This window comes from Staurois parvus, unplaced genomic scaffold (genome assembly GCF_062004578.1).
Source record: "Staurois parvus isolate SC_StPar_1 unplaced genomic scaffold, SC_StPar_1.0 ptg000184l, whole genome shotgun sequence".
In the NCBI taxonomy this organism is placed as follows: Eukaryota; Metazoa; Chordata; class Amphibia; order Anura; family Ranidae; genus Staurois; species Staurois parvus.
In genome coordinates this window covers 7,748,850-7,764,503 of record NW_028317980.1, presented here as the reverse complement: position 1 = coordinate 7,764,503, position 15,654 = coordinate 7,748,850, and the positions used below count along the sequence as shown (strand labels likewise).

Below are 15,654 nucleotides of genomic sequence, written 5' to 3'. Positions count from 1 at the left end.
CCCTGAGGAACAATGCTTCGAAATGCATTGGGTTTTCCACAAGAATAACGCCATATGTCTCGCAAGATCTGTTAACATTATGACATTTGATGGAACAGAGAGTATGCAACTTTATTCTCTTGTATGAGGAATGTGTAACAGTTGTAAGCCTTCATTTTATGTGTAGTGCTTTCTTAACCTCTGGATGCTGGAGGTACGCATCAATGTGACCTCTCGGCGGGTGAGCCTTAACGCTGAGAGGCTGCATATATGCACACCAGAATGTAAATAAAGCTGTACCGAGAGTGCATGTCCTGCGGCTAACGGGAAGCTCACGATCTCTACTTGCGATCGAGGGCTTTCCAATCACGTGACCATTGTGGCAGCCAAGTCCAACCATAAACATGTATTCCTCAAATATTGCTATAGCCAGGGGTGAAAGTGCAGCTTTGGATCTTGGGGGTATCCTTTCTTTGGTCCTTTGGACAAAGCAGCAAGTGGTTAAACCCAAAGTTCACCTACCAGTGACTTACTTTTTTTGAGAATTGCCCTTAGGACAGGTTGCACTGAATGCAGCTCACTTGAATTTTAAAGGAAGATTTTGAAACATTAAAAAAAACAGAAGTTATAAATGAGTTCCATCCAACACACAGCAAAGTCAACTGGAAACCAGGGGTGGACTGACCATTTGGAAACTCGGGCACTGCCCAAGGGCCCGGGGTCAGTAGGGGGCCCCATGAGATGCCCCTGGTACCTTTTTGATAGGCTTTTTTGAGTTTGGGGAAGGACACAGGGACCCCATGATTCCCTATTGCCCGGGGGCCCCATGAGTTGTCAGTCCGCCCCTGCTGGAAACATTATTCACAATCCTTTGCCTATACTGGCATGTGTGCTATGCTGGGTAATGCACCTAATTGCTGGATTGCTAGATTGTGAATATTGAGCTGATTTGTATAAAGAGGAATTCCCTGATAAACTGACTTTTAAAAGGCTTGGATCTGTAGAAAAGCAGCATCAGCCTATAGTGTCAATATAATAGGATGTGACTATCTTTTGTTTTATATTTTCCATATGTATGCCTAATAAAAAGTCTTTGGAGAGAAAATATTAAGGCATAAGCCTTTGATACAACTATTATTTGAGGTATATTTAGGCCAGGTTTACCCTTTAGTTTCAATCAGCCAAACACATTCCAGGTGCATTAAAACAAAAGGTGTCATAGTTTGCTTTAGAAAGCAGCTCCAGACTCATTCTGAAGACCTGTCTCCTGCATGGAACCTTGCTTTTTTTGTGGAAGCAGCAGTGGAGGTCTGACATTGACTTGTGCACAATGGAAAAATGTGCTTCCTTTTGGATCTATTTTTGTTTTGCCATATTCATTTTGTTAGAATGATTCGTTTTCAGGTTTCTTTTTGTATATTCAGATTTGGATAGTATAATCGTTATTTGTTTCAAATTTCGGAAGACATTTATAGTTGTTGTATTCTATGCTAGTCTAATCTCTTCTATTTTTTTTTTCTATTCTTTACCTATCATCATGTTATTTCACTTTTATACCTTACTGTATTTATTGCAATATGCTTCCATTTCGAATTCAAATTAGTTTTCAAATTTTTCAAATTTAGTTTAAAATTTTTCTAATTCGTTATTTCGTTTAGGTTCGTTATAATTCTTTTCAGATTTGTTGAAATCTGTTACTGTTGTGATTCAGAAATTTGAATACATCTCTGTAAATAAAATTTTCATCTGAAAAACAAATTGTAACAAAACACACATGGCCAGTCTGACACACACCAAGTTGAGTCAAAGCCAAAGCTCTCCAATCAGCAGGGAGCATAAGCTCCACTTAATAATGTGTTATAGGTCTGACCAGGGGCAGACTGACCATTTGGAAACTCGGGCACTGCCCGAGGGCCCAGGGTCAGTAGGGGGCCCCATGAGATGCCCCTGGTACCTTTTTCATAGGCTTTTTTGAGTTTGGGCAAGGACACAGGGGCCCCATGATCCCCTATTGCCCGGGGGCCCCATGAGTTGTCAATCTGCCCCTGGGTCTGACTCAGCAGGTGGTGTATCAGATCTATGCAGAGAGACCACAGCTCCCCCACAAAGAGCAAGGGTCTTTTTCTGCAGCATGCTGGCAGGGGAGAGGCTTTTATACTCATGCTTGGCTGCTTTTCCAATGGAACAAATTGTAAGTTTTCTAACACATTTTTGATGCACAAATAATGCATTTAGCTGATTTAAACTGAAGAGTAAGTTGAGTTTCAAAGATGTGTGGTCACTGGGAGTTGGAGCAGCATTATAAAAGTGACTTTAATTGTCCATAATTGAGTTCCAGACTTAAACCCAACTTAATGCTACACTCTTATAAGAAGACACTAGTATACTACATCTACCCCTATCAGGAGTTCTGCTCCTTACCTTACATGCTAAGGTCCTCGTAGTGTACACAACATTTAGAGACACGACTGGTACTCGACACGGTGGAAAGACTGCATGTGTGAGAGCATTGGGACATGGAAAAGTGACAAATTGCACCAACATTTCAAAACAAAACATCCCTCCAATCCTTAATGGATGGACAGGGACATGCATGCATTTAAAAAAAAGAGAGAAAAAAAAAACATAAAGTAAGCATAAAAAGTTACAATGAAAAGATGAACATAGAAAAAAGCATTACTTACAAAAGGTAAATCATGCAATGTTAGCCAATCTACCCCAAATATAGTAAAATATGTCATTGCCATAATGACAATGGCAGCTGCTATTAAAGTGAGTCCTAAACACATCTATGGAGGCCATTTTGTACAGTAAACCAATCCATAGCCTTTCAATTAACTAGGCGGTAGCCATGAGTGCCAACTGCATGGAAGGGTGGTATTGTTATAGAACAAAGTGGCCCACTCTATGCACAAAGCAACACTTTAGTTATGTATATTTGATACAATTTATATACAGTATATGTACATATGGCATCTCAATAACCTCTTTGCTGTTGGAGAAGTTGGTGTCAAGGTGCCCTTCCATAAATTACAAACCCCTCAATCAGCAAAAAAGGCACAGTGTTTCAATGACAGAGGTATTCTTGGAACACATACGCCAGGAGCTGTCACCTCTAGGATTGCTCTACTGCTACTGTGTATCATGGAAGACCTACCCACAGGAATTAACCAATGATGTGCTATAAGCATTGGCAATTGATCAGCAATTAGCACCTATCAGAATACACCTGACTACTAGAGAATGATATCTGGTTGTTGTGGATCAATGCATTTCACTTTCATTACAGAAATTTAGTTGAAACATAATTCCAGTTTATACCAGGCAATTTTCAAACAAACCAAAACTAACATAATTTCGACAGTGCCATGGATAGGCTGAAATGTATGTAAATTTTTACAACGAACTTCTCTTCTTTGCTCCCTTTTGATCTGTTAAATATTTTATGTTACCTTTGTTCAATATGCACAAAAATACATGTTGACTTTGCCAAAAATCTTGTGAGCTGATGGCTTTGGGTACACTCCACCTTTGCTAACTATTATCATTTCCAAAACTGAAAACTACGAACTATAGAACACCCCCAAGTTATGGAGAAGAGGAACTGGTGAGGTGTTCTGTAGTTCAAAGACATTTCCTGTCTTAGAGAGACAACGCTTCTCCATACACAGTAGAGTAAGCGTTGCCATTCTAGCACAGAAAGCATGTTACTGAGTGGATCACCATGTAAAAATAAAGGGAAAGAAGCCTGCAAAGAGAAAACAAATGCAGCCACCACAGCTAAGGACTGGTAAGTTGTAATATCATACGTTTTGACTTTGAGTAACGTCCCTTCCACACAGGCGGACTCTGCCAAGCAGATCCGTCTGCTTAACGGGAAATCTGTCCATTGTTCTCTGCTGAGTAGGCAGATAACAGGTCCGTGTCCGCTCCACTTATGCAGAACGGACATGGACACAGCCTGCTCTCCTCTAAGGGGCAGTTGGATGTAAACAGACTGCCTGTTCATTTACATCCAACTGTCATCTGATCAATTCTCTAGAAGGATGGGGAATGGATTCCCCATCTGGCCGTTTTTAGCAGATTGGATTGGATGCACACATGTCCGTTTATGTCCGCCTCCCTATAGAGAGCAATGGATGGTCTGATCGGACCGCCCGTGTGAAAGGGGCCTGAAGATAAACTTTAATAAAACATAATTATACCAATATATAAAGTAATTTACACATTAGGAAGCTAATTGATACCTGCATCAGTGTCCACACCTGTCACATATTGCCTCTTTTGCTTGGTAGTATGTGATATGCTAAAGCAGCCTTTCTCAACCAGGGTTCCAAGGAACCCTTGGGTTCCTCCAGAGGTTGATAGAAGTTCCTTGAGCAATGAGCAGTTTCTGACTCTTAGATAAATAACTCACACCAGTACATTTTTGAGCTATTTCATTTGAAAGGGGAGTAGGGGTCATTCCTTCCACTGACCACCAGTGAAATTGGCCCTTCTGCCATTGATTGCCAGTACAATGGGTTCCATCTCCTGTTGACCACTAATCTAAGAAGGTCCTTCTCCACTGACCACCAATGTCATGGGGCACTACACTGACCACCAACATCATAGTGTAAGGGAGAACTTCGCCTACCACCAGTGTAAGGTGGCACTTATTTGCCAAAAACATCAAGGTAAGGAGATTCTTCTCCACTGGCCGCCATTGAGAGGCAACACTACAGTTTTTACTGTCTGCATTTCTTTTCTGCCCATTATAAATTATTTCTTTATGAGTAAAAACAACTGTGTTGAATGGAGCAACCCCAGGTGTCAAATATGCTAAGTATGCCACATTCATTATTCTTTTTAACTTTTTTTCTATTTTATCATTTTATTATTTATTCCTACATCCTGGTTTACTGTTAATGCTAATATACCATGAGCTGTAAATAGAGAAATTATTAGCAGGAATTCCTGAAAACCTTAAATTATTTCAAGGGTTTCCCATGTTAAAAAAAAAGTTGAGAAAGCCTATGCTAAAGCTTTAAAAGCCCTTTGTAGTGACCAATTCTTGGTCTGTGGGAGCTTATAGACCAATAAGTAGGAGCTTTATTATTTTTTTGCTAGTAATTTGGCAGGGCGAGTTAAATAGGTAGCTGGCAGATTAACTGGCTCTTGTCCAAAATTGGCCCTAGTATGTGTATGTGTGTATGTGAGATAGGGACCTTAGATTGTAGGCTTCTTGAGGGCAGGGACTGATGTAAATGTACAATATGTAAAGTGTTAATTGTTGGCGTTATGTAAATACCTATAATTTAAAAAAATTTTATTAATTAGCTGTTTTTATTTTTTGTTTTTTAATAAAGACGTGCTTCCTTCTGTTCCATGTTGAGCAATTAGCAGTTTCTTCTTATTAAATTGTTTTGCGGAAGAGGATTGCCAAGGGGTGGAAGACTTACAGTGCCAATATTGTTTCAATTTTGTTGGCAAGTTGAAAAGTCGATAGAACAAAAGTTGAGTCAATTGAGCTCTTCTGTGGTACTAAAATGACATAGCAAGAATTGTGGGGCAGGCTTGAAGTGAAAATAAATCAACATTTTATCATAAATTTCTGGGACTGTTATAAAGCCCAAGTTGAGTTTTAAGAAAAATACTTAAAATAAATTTTGAATGCATGGAAAGTTCTCAGTATACATGCTCTCTATGGGACCATGGCTAGAGCCCAGCCATCAGCAAAGTTCCTTCTCCCTGATGATTGGAAAGCTCTAACTGTGACTCAGCAGGGAATGCTTGGACCTCTGCAGAGAGCTGGCTGTTTCCACACAGAGTGCAAGAGTCATTTTTCTGCAGCATATTGTGGGGCACAGAATTTTCTTCTTTTCATGGGGCTTCTTTATGATGAGTTCCTGTAGTGTTCATGTTCTCCTTGTGTCTTTGTGGGTTTCCACCAGGTACTCCGGTTTCCTCCCACACTCCAACTGTTAGGTTAACTGGCTCCTGTCTAAATTGGCCTTGTATGTGTATGTATGAATGTGAGTTAGGGACCTTAGATTGTACACCCCTTGAGGGTTAGGGACTGATGTGAATGTACACTATATATGTAAAGCGCTGCATAAATGTACGGCACTGTATATAAGTACCTGTAATAAATAAATAAAGAATGGTATGACACTGAAAATGTACCATTTACCTCAATGGCGTTTCCCCTAAAAAAAACTTTAAAGTCGAACTCTAGCCCAACCTTTTTTTTTCATTTTTGGTAGTATGAAAAGTTTTTTTTTACTGTCTAAAGATGGCCACAGATGGATCAAATTGGTTTAGCAGGAACCAGCCAATTTCTATCCATCTATGGACAGGCTTGTACTGAAGTCAATCCATTGCTCAACTTCAGTTCAACTAGCCTGTTGGATTTTTTTCTTTTGATCACTGCTGGTGGCTATAGCCATCAGCAATGACCATTGTATTCTGCTGGTGGGGAAGGCTCCCCTCTAACAGAAGACAATAGCGCTGCAGGATGGATTCCCCCATCAACACTAACTGTATTGATGGGGGAATCAAGCTATTTTTTTACCACAAGGCATTTGCCTAGGGTGGCACTTTTTAATGGGGCAGCACTGGCCCCTGGAAGAAGGACATATGCGGCATGGTAACCAGGTGGGATGTGAGAGAGGTTGCAGGCTGATTGACAGTGTATGCAGAGCCCGACTGTCATTCCTGGGGATGGCCAGAGCTGTGAAGGTGAGTGTTTTTCTCTCTGTCGCGGGGGTGTGTGTGTGTTAGTGGAAGGATCTCTCTGTGGTGGGGGGGGGTCTGGTGTTGGTCAGGGTCAGGCTCTCTCTGCCGGGGAGAGGGGGAGTCCAATATTTGTGTTGCCTAGGGCAGCACAAAACGTAAACACACCACTGGGTATAAAACAGGGGGAAAAAATCATTTATAATGTTTTTATATGTATACACAAATGTTTTGCCTTTCTTTTCTGGATAGGTTGTTTTACATTTACAAGGTAAAGGTTTGCATATACTTTAAGCAAGCATTAAACATACATAAAAAAGTAACAAGTGAAAGTAGCACTAAGAGCTTTTAAAAAATTAACAGCATCAAGCAGGTTAAAAGTATTGCCAAACGTGTTTTAAAGGGTCGTTTTGTAAACAGAATCTGTTGTGGATTTCCTAATGAAATGGAGATGTTTTAAAGTATAAATTTACCTGATCTATTCTCTAGGTTGTAATATGAAAATGAGCTGTGCTAAAATAGACACCCATCATAATTTGTTGCTTAGATATAATTAAAATTTTGAGAGATCCACAAAGGTTGAGTAAACTCATAAAAATTTAATTTTCTCAACACAAAATCAACGCGTTTCTGAAGCTTAACTACCTCTTCATCAGGGCTTGTGTACTTGGCATTGATCAAATTTGTTTTATAACTGTTGTCCAGTATAAGTTTGAACTTACTGCCAGCACAGAAGCCCTGATGAAGTGAAGCTTTTACACCCAGAAACTCGTTGGCTGTTTTATTTCTACTGAGCCTACTCATTCTTTGTGGCACTATTTAATGTTCAACAGACTGCTCCAGGGACTTTTTGGAGTACCCCAGTTGACAGAGAGCTGCCTCTGGAAATTAGACTTCAACTTCTGCTCTCAGTCTACCTTAGGGTCCAGTGCACCATCGAAACAAAATATCATTCAATGACAAGGTGTGTTCGTTCTCAGTACTCACAGGTCAACAATGGCCACAGAAAAGCCTTATGTTTTGAAGTATCCATAGGTGTATGACCAGGGGTGGACTGACCATTTGGAAACTCGGGCACTGCCTGAGGGCCCGAGGTCAGTAGGGGGCCTCATAAGATGCCCCTGGTACCTTTTTCATAGGCTTTTTTGAGTTTGGGCAAGGACACAGGGGCCCCATGAGTTGTCAGTCCGCCCCTGTGTATGACTGTTAGGAGGCATGAGGATGTAATCAAATCAATTTTATTTTTTAAATGTACATAGTACATAGTTATTCAGGTTGAAAAAAAAAGACACATGCTCATTGAGTTCAACCGAAAGACAAAAATAAATAAAACTAAAGCCCTCATCCTCAGAACCATAAACCCTCAATTGATCCAGAGGAAGACAAAAAAATGCATAAAGCAAATGGGTAGGATAAAGCCTTCCTAGTCCCCATGAGCAGTGGGATGATCATGGTTTTCTTTTTTTATGAGGGCCGTTTTATCTTACCAGTTTAGAGAGTGCTTTGCTGAGAGCTTATATATTACTAATTATATCAGTTATAGATTTTAAAATATTGTATAGTTGTACCTAACTCTTGATATTGGAATTACAAATCCCTATCTCATCAACGAGCACCCACAATGTATTGCCTCTGCTTTTTTTCCTTCCATGATACATCGTAGCAGTTCTAGAGAACACTCTCTCCTAGAAACTTCAGGATGTTACAATGATACCCTCCAAGTCTTAACCAGTATATTGGGGGTGACCTGGCTGGTTGTAACTGTAAACACTACAACCATACAACAGAATACACAGTACATGCAAATGCAAAAGAGGAGCATGCAGTCTATATACAGGTCTCGATATCCATAAAGGTGAAGGGTACCTTGCAGTCGTCAACTACCACAGAATTGTGCGCTGCATAAATGCATTGGTTGGAATTGTTCTCCCTGTGGTTTTTCATGTCATCATAAATGGACTGAGTCTTGGTCATTTCAATTTCCTGCTGTGCATGGTGCTTATCCAGATTTTCCAGCTCTTCCTTAGATAGATGGTAAACTATGCCGGCGCCAAAGGAGTCACCAACTACGTTGACAGAAGTCCTCATTCGGTCCCTGCGGCAGAGTGGAAAAAAGAGGAATCAGAGAACAGGTAATCCAATTACATAGTCCAATTACATAGTTAGTCTGGCTGAAAAAAAGACAAAAATCCATCCAGTTCAACCATTAAAAAAAAAAAAGTTGTAATCCTACACCCACAGTTTATCCAGAGGAAGGTAAAAACAAATGCCCAGCAAAGCAAGATCAAATTTGCTCTTGCAGGGGAAAAAAATCCTTCCTGATCTCCCAAGAGGCAAAGGGATATTCCCTGGATCAACTTTACCTATAAATGTTAGTATCCAGTTATATTCTGTGTATCTAAGAAAGAATCAAGGCCTTTTTTAAAGCAAACCACTGAGTTGGCCAGAACTAACTCTTGAAGGAGTCTATTCCACATTTTCACAGCTCTCACTGTAAAGAAACCTTTCCGTGTTTGGAGATTAAATTTCTTTTCCTCCAGACGTAAAGAGTGCCCCCTTGTCCTCTGTGATGACCTCAGGGTGAATAACTCTACATCGAGATCACTATATGAACCACTGATGTATTTATACGTATTTATACTTGTTGATCATATCCCCCCCAGGGGCGGACTGACCATTGGAGCACTCGGGCACTACCTGAGGGCCCGCATTCAGTAGGGGGCCCCATGAGATGCCCCTAGTACCTTTTATAGGCTTTTTTGGGTGTGGTTTGAGTGTGGGTGAAGACACAGGGCCCCATGATCCCCTATTGCCCGGGGGCCCCATGAGTTGTCAGTCCGCCCCTGATTCCCCCTTATGTATTATACATGGTGATCATATCCCCCTTATGTATTATACATGGAGATCATATCCCCCCTTATGTATTATACATGGAGATCATATCCCCCTTATGTATTATACATGGAGATCATATCCCCCCTTATGTATTATACATGGAGATCATATCCCCCCTTATGTATTATACATGGAGATCATATCCCGCCTTATGTATTATACATGGTGATCATATCCCCCCTATGTATTATACATGGAGATCATATCCCCCCTTATGTATTATACAGGGAGATCATATCCCCCCTTATGTATTATACATGGAGATCATATCCCCCCCTTATGTATTATACATGGAGATCATATCCCCCTTATGTATTATACATGGAGATCATATCCCCCCTTATGTATTATACATGGAGATCATATCCCCCCTTATGTATTATACATGGAGATCATATCCCCCCTTATGTATTATACATGGAGATCATATCCCCCCTTATGTATTATACATGGAGATCATATCTCCCCCCTTATGTATTATACATGGAGATCATATCCCCCCTTATGTATTATACATGGAGATCATATCCCCCCCTTATGTATTATACATGGAGATCATATCCCCCCTTATACATTATACATGGAGCTCATATCCCCCTTATGTATTATACATGGAGATCATATCCCCCCTTAATCTCCTCTTCTCAAGAGAGAATAAATTCAGTTCCTCTAATCTTTCCTCATAGCTGAGCTACTCCATGCCTCTTATCAATTCGATTTCCCTTCGCTGTACTTTCTCCAGTTCCCCAATGTTCTTTTTGTGAATTGGAGCCCAAAACGGAAGTGCATATTCCAGATGATGTCTTACTAATGATTTGTACCTGGGGGGAATGATATCTCTCTCTCTGGAGTCTATACCTCCTTTAATACAAGAGAGGATTTTGCTTGCTTTAGAAACCACCATTATTAAGCTTGTGATCTACCAGAACTCCCAGATCCTTCTCCACCATTGATTCCCCCAGTTGTACCCCCCCCCCCCCCAGTATGTATGATGCATGCATATTCTTAGCTCCTAAGTGCAGAACCTTACATTTATCAACATTAAACCTCATTTGCCCCATAGTTGCCCAATTACACAGAGCATTGAGGTCGGCTTGTAAACTGGAGACATCCTGTAAGGACGTTATTCCACTGCACAGCTTGGTGTCATCTGCAAAGACTGAAATAGGATTTTTAATCCCAGACCCTATATTGTCTATAAACATATTAAAAAGTAAGGGTCCCAACACTGAACCTTGGGGTACATCACTGATGACCCTACACCATTCAGAGTATGAATCATTAACCACTATTCTCTGAATACCATCTTTTAGCCAGTTTTCTATCCATTTACTTACAGATATTTTCCAAGTCTGTAGACGTTACAGGTAGGAGATGGGCTAACACAGGAATGACCAATTCATTTTCTCAACAGGCCACATGAGAAACTGGGACTGTTGCAGAAGGTTGAACCAAGAGGGCTTGTATTTATATATTCCTTGCACTCTTTTACACACCCCCAGCATGTGACATCACTTCCTCAGCAAGGCAGAAGTTAAGGCCGACTAGTGGGGGTGTAGGGTCCACCCTTTACCTGTGGGGTGGAGAGCAGGGTCTGGCAACACGTCCTTATATACTCTCCCCTGTATAATATGCTTGTTGTTTACCTATCATGGTCTTCCCCAGTCACTCAAGGGGCAGTGTCCCCCCATCCTACATGGCTGAAGCCACTTTGAAAGGAAGGCAGTGCTGCGGTCACCACCGCAACTAGTGGACTAACAAGAGCAGAAGTACAGCTGCCGTCATCTTGTTGACTATCTGGGCTGGATCCATGGAACCCACACTTCTTCCCCAGAGCCATGGAGCAATGCCACACATCCTGGGGCAGGGTGTGTGTAAGTTCAGCCGCCTTCTCTTTTAGATACTTGTTCTCCATGCACATACGTAAATTGGAAATATAATATATCAGTCGTCTTCAAAATAAACGCAATGCAGTTGTATTGTGTGCATGGTGTACACTTACAAAATCCTGATTACAATATGCACGACAACATCTTGACACACCTCACCGGGCTTTTTGGACGCGTTGGCACAGAAAAGGCTTCTTTCTGGCAACGACCATGCAGCTCATTTTTGTTCAAGTGTCATCATACTGTGCTCCTTGAAACACACTGTCTTTTCCCAGAGCAGCCTGTATTTCTCTTGAGGTTACCTGTGGAGTTTTTCTTTGTTTCCCAAGCAATTCTTCTGGCAGTTGTGGCTGCAATCTTTCTTGGTCTACCTGACCTTGGCTTGGTATCAAGAGATCCCCAAATTTTCCAGTACTGACTGGCATACCTAAGGCTTTGGATATCTTTTTATATCCTTTTTCTTTTTTATAAAATTCCATTACCTTGTTATGCAGGTCTTTTGACAGTTCTCTTCTTTTATAAACTGACCCCATGCAATGAGAAGGTCATGCATGTGGGGCTTTCTCATTGCAGTCAACAGAAAGCTGATTGCAATCTATCACAGGCAGTATAGGGTGGAGAAATTGCTATGAGCACATAGAGCTTACAGAGAGGTAAGTGCCACTGACACCTATGCTGGAGGAATGTTCAGAATACCATTGACATTAAAGATGGGGCATCCTTCCAAACTAACACAGGAGCATTTATTCCTGCTGGTGACCACTTACACAGGGGCATCTACACTCACTGGCCACTTTATCAGGTATGTCTTGCTATTGCCAAGAAAATATCCCCCACACCATTACACCACCACCACCACCACCAGCCTGAACTATTGATACAAGACAGGATGGATCCATGCTTTCATGTTGTTCACACCAAATTCTGACCATACCATCTGAATGCTGCAAAAACCAGTCTGCCCATTCTCCATTGACCTCTGACATCAACAAGGCATTTTTGTCCACACAACTGTCGCTCACCGGATATTTTCTCTTTTTCGGACCATTCTCTGTAAACCCTAGAGCTGGTTGTGCATGAAAATCCCATTAGATTAGCAGTTTTTGAAATACTCAGACCAGCCCGTCAGGCACCAACAACCATGCCCCATTCAAAGTCACTTAAATCCCCTTTCTTCCCCATTCTGATGCTCGGTTTGAACTTCAGCAAGTCGTCTTCACCTCGTCTAGATGCCTAAATGCATTGACCTGCTGCCATATAATTGGCTGATTAGCACTTTGTGTTACCAAGCAATTTAACAGATGTACCTAATAAAGAGGTCGGTGAGTGTATTACCCCCACTGACACAGGGACATTTGTCACTCCTACTGGCACAGGGGCAATAATTCTTCCCATTGAAACAATGGAATTTGTTACTTTGCCACAGGGGCATTTATTGCTCACTCTGAGGCCATTTACCACTGACAAGAGTATTTATTACTCCCACTGATGCTGTGGCATTTATTACTCTCGCTGACACAGGGGCATTTATTACCTCCACCAACACAGGGGCATTTATTTCTCCCATTCAGATAGAGGTACACTATATTATCAAACATTTGTGGAGACCTGACCATCACACCTACAATATGCGAGTTTGTTAAATATGCCATTCTGAAACCATGAGCATTGTTCCACAATATACGAGTTTGTTAGATATGCCATTCCGAAACCATGAGCATTGATACACAAGTGAACAACACTTTGGGGCTATAACAGGTTCCACTGGAAAGCGTGTCTGAGAGAATCTGGTCCATTTAGTAAAAAGAGCACTTGTGAGGTCTAGTACTGGTGTTGAACAAGAAGGTCTGGCACACAATAGGCATTTGGGTATATCCCAAAGATTTTCAATAGGGTTGAGGTCAAGGCTCAGTGAAGGCAACTCAGGTTCCTCCACAACAAGCTCATCCAACCATATAATTTTGAACCTGACTTTTGGGCACAGTCACGTCATAAAACTATCATCACAAGGTTGGAAGTACACAGTTGTTTAATATTTCGCTGTATGCTGTAACGTTAACAAGAACCTTCATTGGAAACACTTGCACTTAGTTGGGGGTGTAACATAATTTTTGCCGTATACTGTAGTAGGTGAGATTATCAGGTGTCCACAAACTTTTGATCAGGGGCGGACTGACAACTCATGGGGCCTTTGGGCAATAGGGGATCATGGGGCCCCTGTGTCCTTGCCCAAACTCAAAAAAGCCTATGAAAAAGGTACCAGGGGCATCTCATGGGGCCCCCTACTGACTCCAGGCCCTCGGGCAGTGCCCGAGTTTTCAAATGGTCAGTCCACCCCTGCTTTTGATCATATAATGTGTATTTATTCATGCCAGTGATACATGGGTATTTATTCCTTTCACTGGCCTTTCCTATTGACCACTGACAAGACATTTATTACTCCCACTGATGCTGTGGAATTTATTATTCTTGCTTACAATGGGTCATTTCTTACTCCCCCTGGTGCCAGGGCATTTATTACCCCCCATTGATGCTGGCATATTTTTTACTCCGACTGACAATGAGATATTCATTGCTCCCAACGATCGATGACAATGGCGCATTTATTACTCCCACTGAAGGCAGGACATTTATTACCCCCCATTGACAGTGGGGTATTTATTACTATCAATGATCACTAACTCCCACGCATCTATTACTCCTACTGATCACTCCTGAACACAGGCATTTTTATTACTCCCTCTGATGCCGAGACATTTATTATTCCCTCTGATGCCGAGACCTTTATTATTCCCCCTGATGCCAGGACATTTATTATGGCCTCTGATGACTGATGCAGGGGCATTTTTTTTGCTCTAGCACTGGGGCTATATTTTTACTGCCTTTGTCCTCCTGATGTATTTTTTTTATTCCTGCCAGCCACAGTCCAACCCCCAAACAATCTAACGGACAGTGAACTTGCCTTTTTTAAAAAAGTTCAATTACCCACTTTTTAGAGCTTGCAGACAAAATATAATTAAAATAACATTTGAAATAATCTTTTTTGTAGTTATTGGAGTTATCATTTTGAATAAATAAAAAATATTCACAAATACGATAAAAAAACAAAAGCTTACAATAGCCAGTCTACAGCAACAAGCAGGCTAATGTCTTGGGTGGGCAATCCTACAGCCGTCAGGATGAGAAGCATGGTAACCAGTCCTGCGCTGGGGATACTGGCTGCTCCCACACTGGCCAACGTCGCTGTCAAGCTTGAAAACAAAATAATACACATAAGAGAGACGCAAACAGAGTTTGACAAGATTTCAAGAAATTAATCTTTCAGCCTTGACTTTACCTATGGAAATACTGGCACTTTTCAGCTACTATGTAAAGGAGACAGGATGCCAGAAAGAATCTATCTGAAGGACAGACCAGCCAAATTATCTGAAGACCTGAAACTGAGAATCTGGTTGCTTGCTACTAGATACAAAAACATTTTTTCCTCTAGACCAGTGGTCTCCAAACTGTGACCTGCAGGCCCAATGGAGCCATTTGCTAACCTTTAACTGGCCCTTGTAGCACAATTCTTCCCATTGGCACCAAGAGTGGGGCATAATCAGGGGCAGACTGACCATTTGGAAACTCGGGCATTGCCCGAGGGCCTGGGGTCAGTAGGGGGCCCCATGAGATGCCCCTGGTACCTTTTTCATAGGCTTTTTTGTGTTTGTGCAAGGACACAGGGGCCCCATGATCCCCTATTGCCCAGGGGCCCCATGAGTTGTCAGTCTGCCCCTGGGCATAATTCCTGCCACTGAAACCAACACTATTCTTTCAACATGATTTCAATGATGGGGCACTATTCTCTCCACCGACCTATGTAATAAAATTTCTATACTCCCACTGACCACAAAGCCTGAGGCATTGTTTATGTCCACTGAATCCAGGATATTTTCTACCCCCACTTGCCCCCTTAAAGTCTGAAGGACAGTGAACTAGCACTCCATTTAGAAAGTTTTGAGACCTCTGCTTTAGACCATACAATGGGCCTCTTTGTAAGCTTTGTGACACCTATAGTAGTGGTTATCAGCCTAATATGACCAGGACCTGGTAAATTCTTCCAAAATCTTCCATGCCTCAACAATTTATACTCACACAATGAAAGTATGGGAATACAAAATATGTATTGCAGTTCTAG

At 41.5% G+C, this 15,654-nt stretch overlaps 1 protein-coding gene across 3 annotated transcripts in view; it reads right to left on the bottom strand.

Moving 5' to 3' along the window:
* The window catches only part of SLC1A2 (solute carrier family 1 member 2), a 204,733-nt gene that overhangs the window by 24,486 nt on the left and 164,593 nt on the right, over positions 1 to 15,654 (bottom strand). For 2 of the 3 annotated variants that reach the window (XR_016312710.1, XM_089677354.1), the window contains exons 9-10: positions 14,594 to 14,728; positions 8,560 to 8,788 (exon numbers count right to left, since the gene is read on the bottom strand). Coding sequence is in view for 1 of the 3 variants with exons in the window: in XM_089677354.1 (XP_089533480.1) it covers positions 8,560 to 8,788; positions 14,594 to 14,728 (364 nt within the window). In the remaining 2 variants the exon portion in view is untranslated. Of the gene's footprint in view, positions 1 to 2,400; positions 8,789 to 14,593; positions 14,729 to 15,654 lie in introns of all 3 variants that reach the window. The other variant, XR_016312711.1, reaches the window with a different exon arrangement.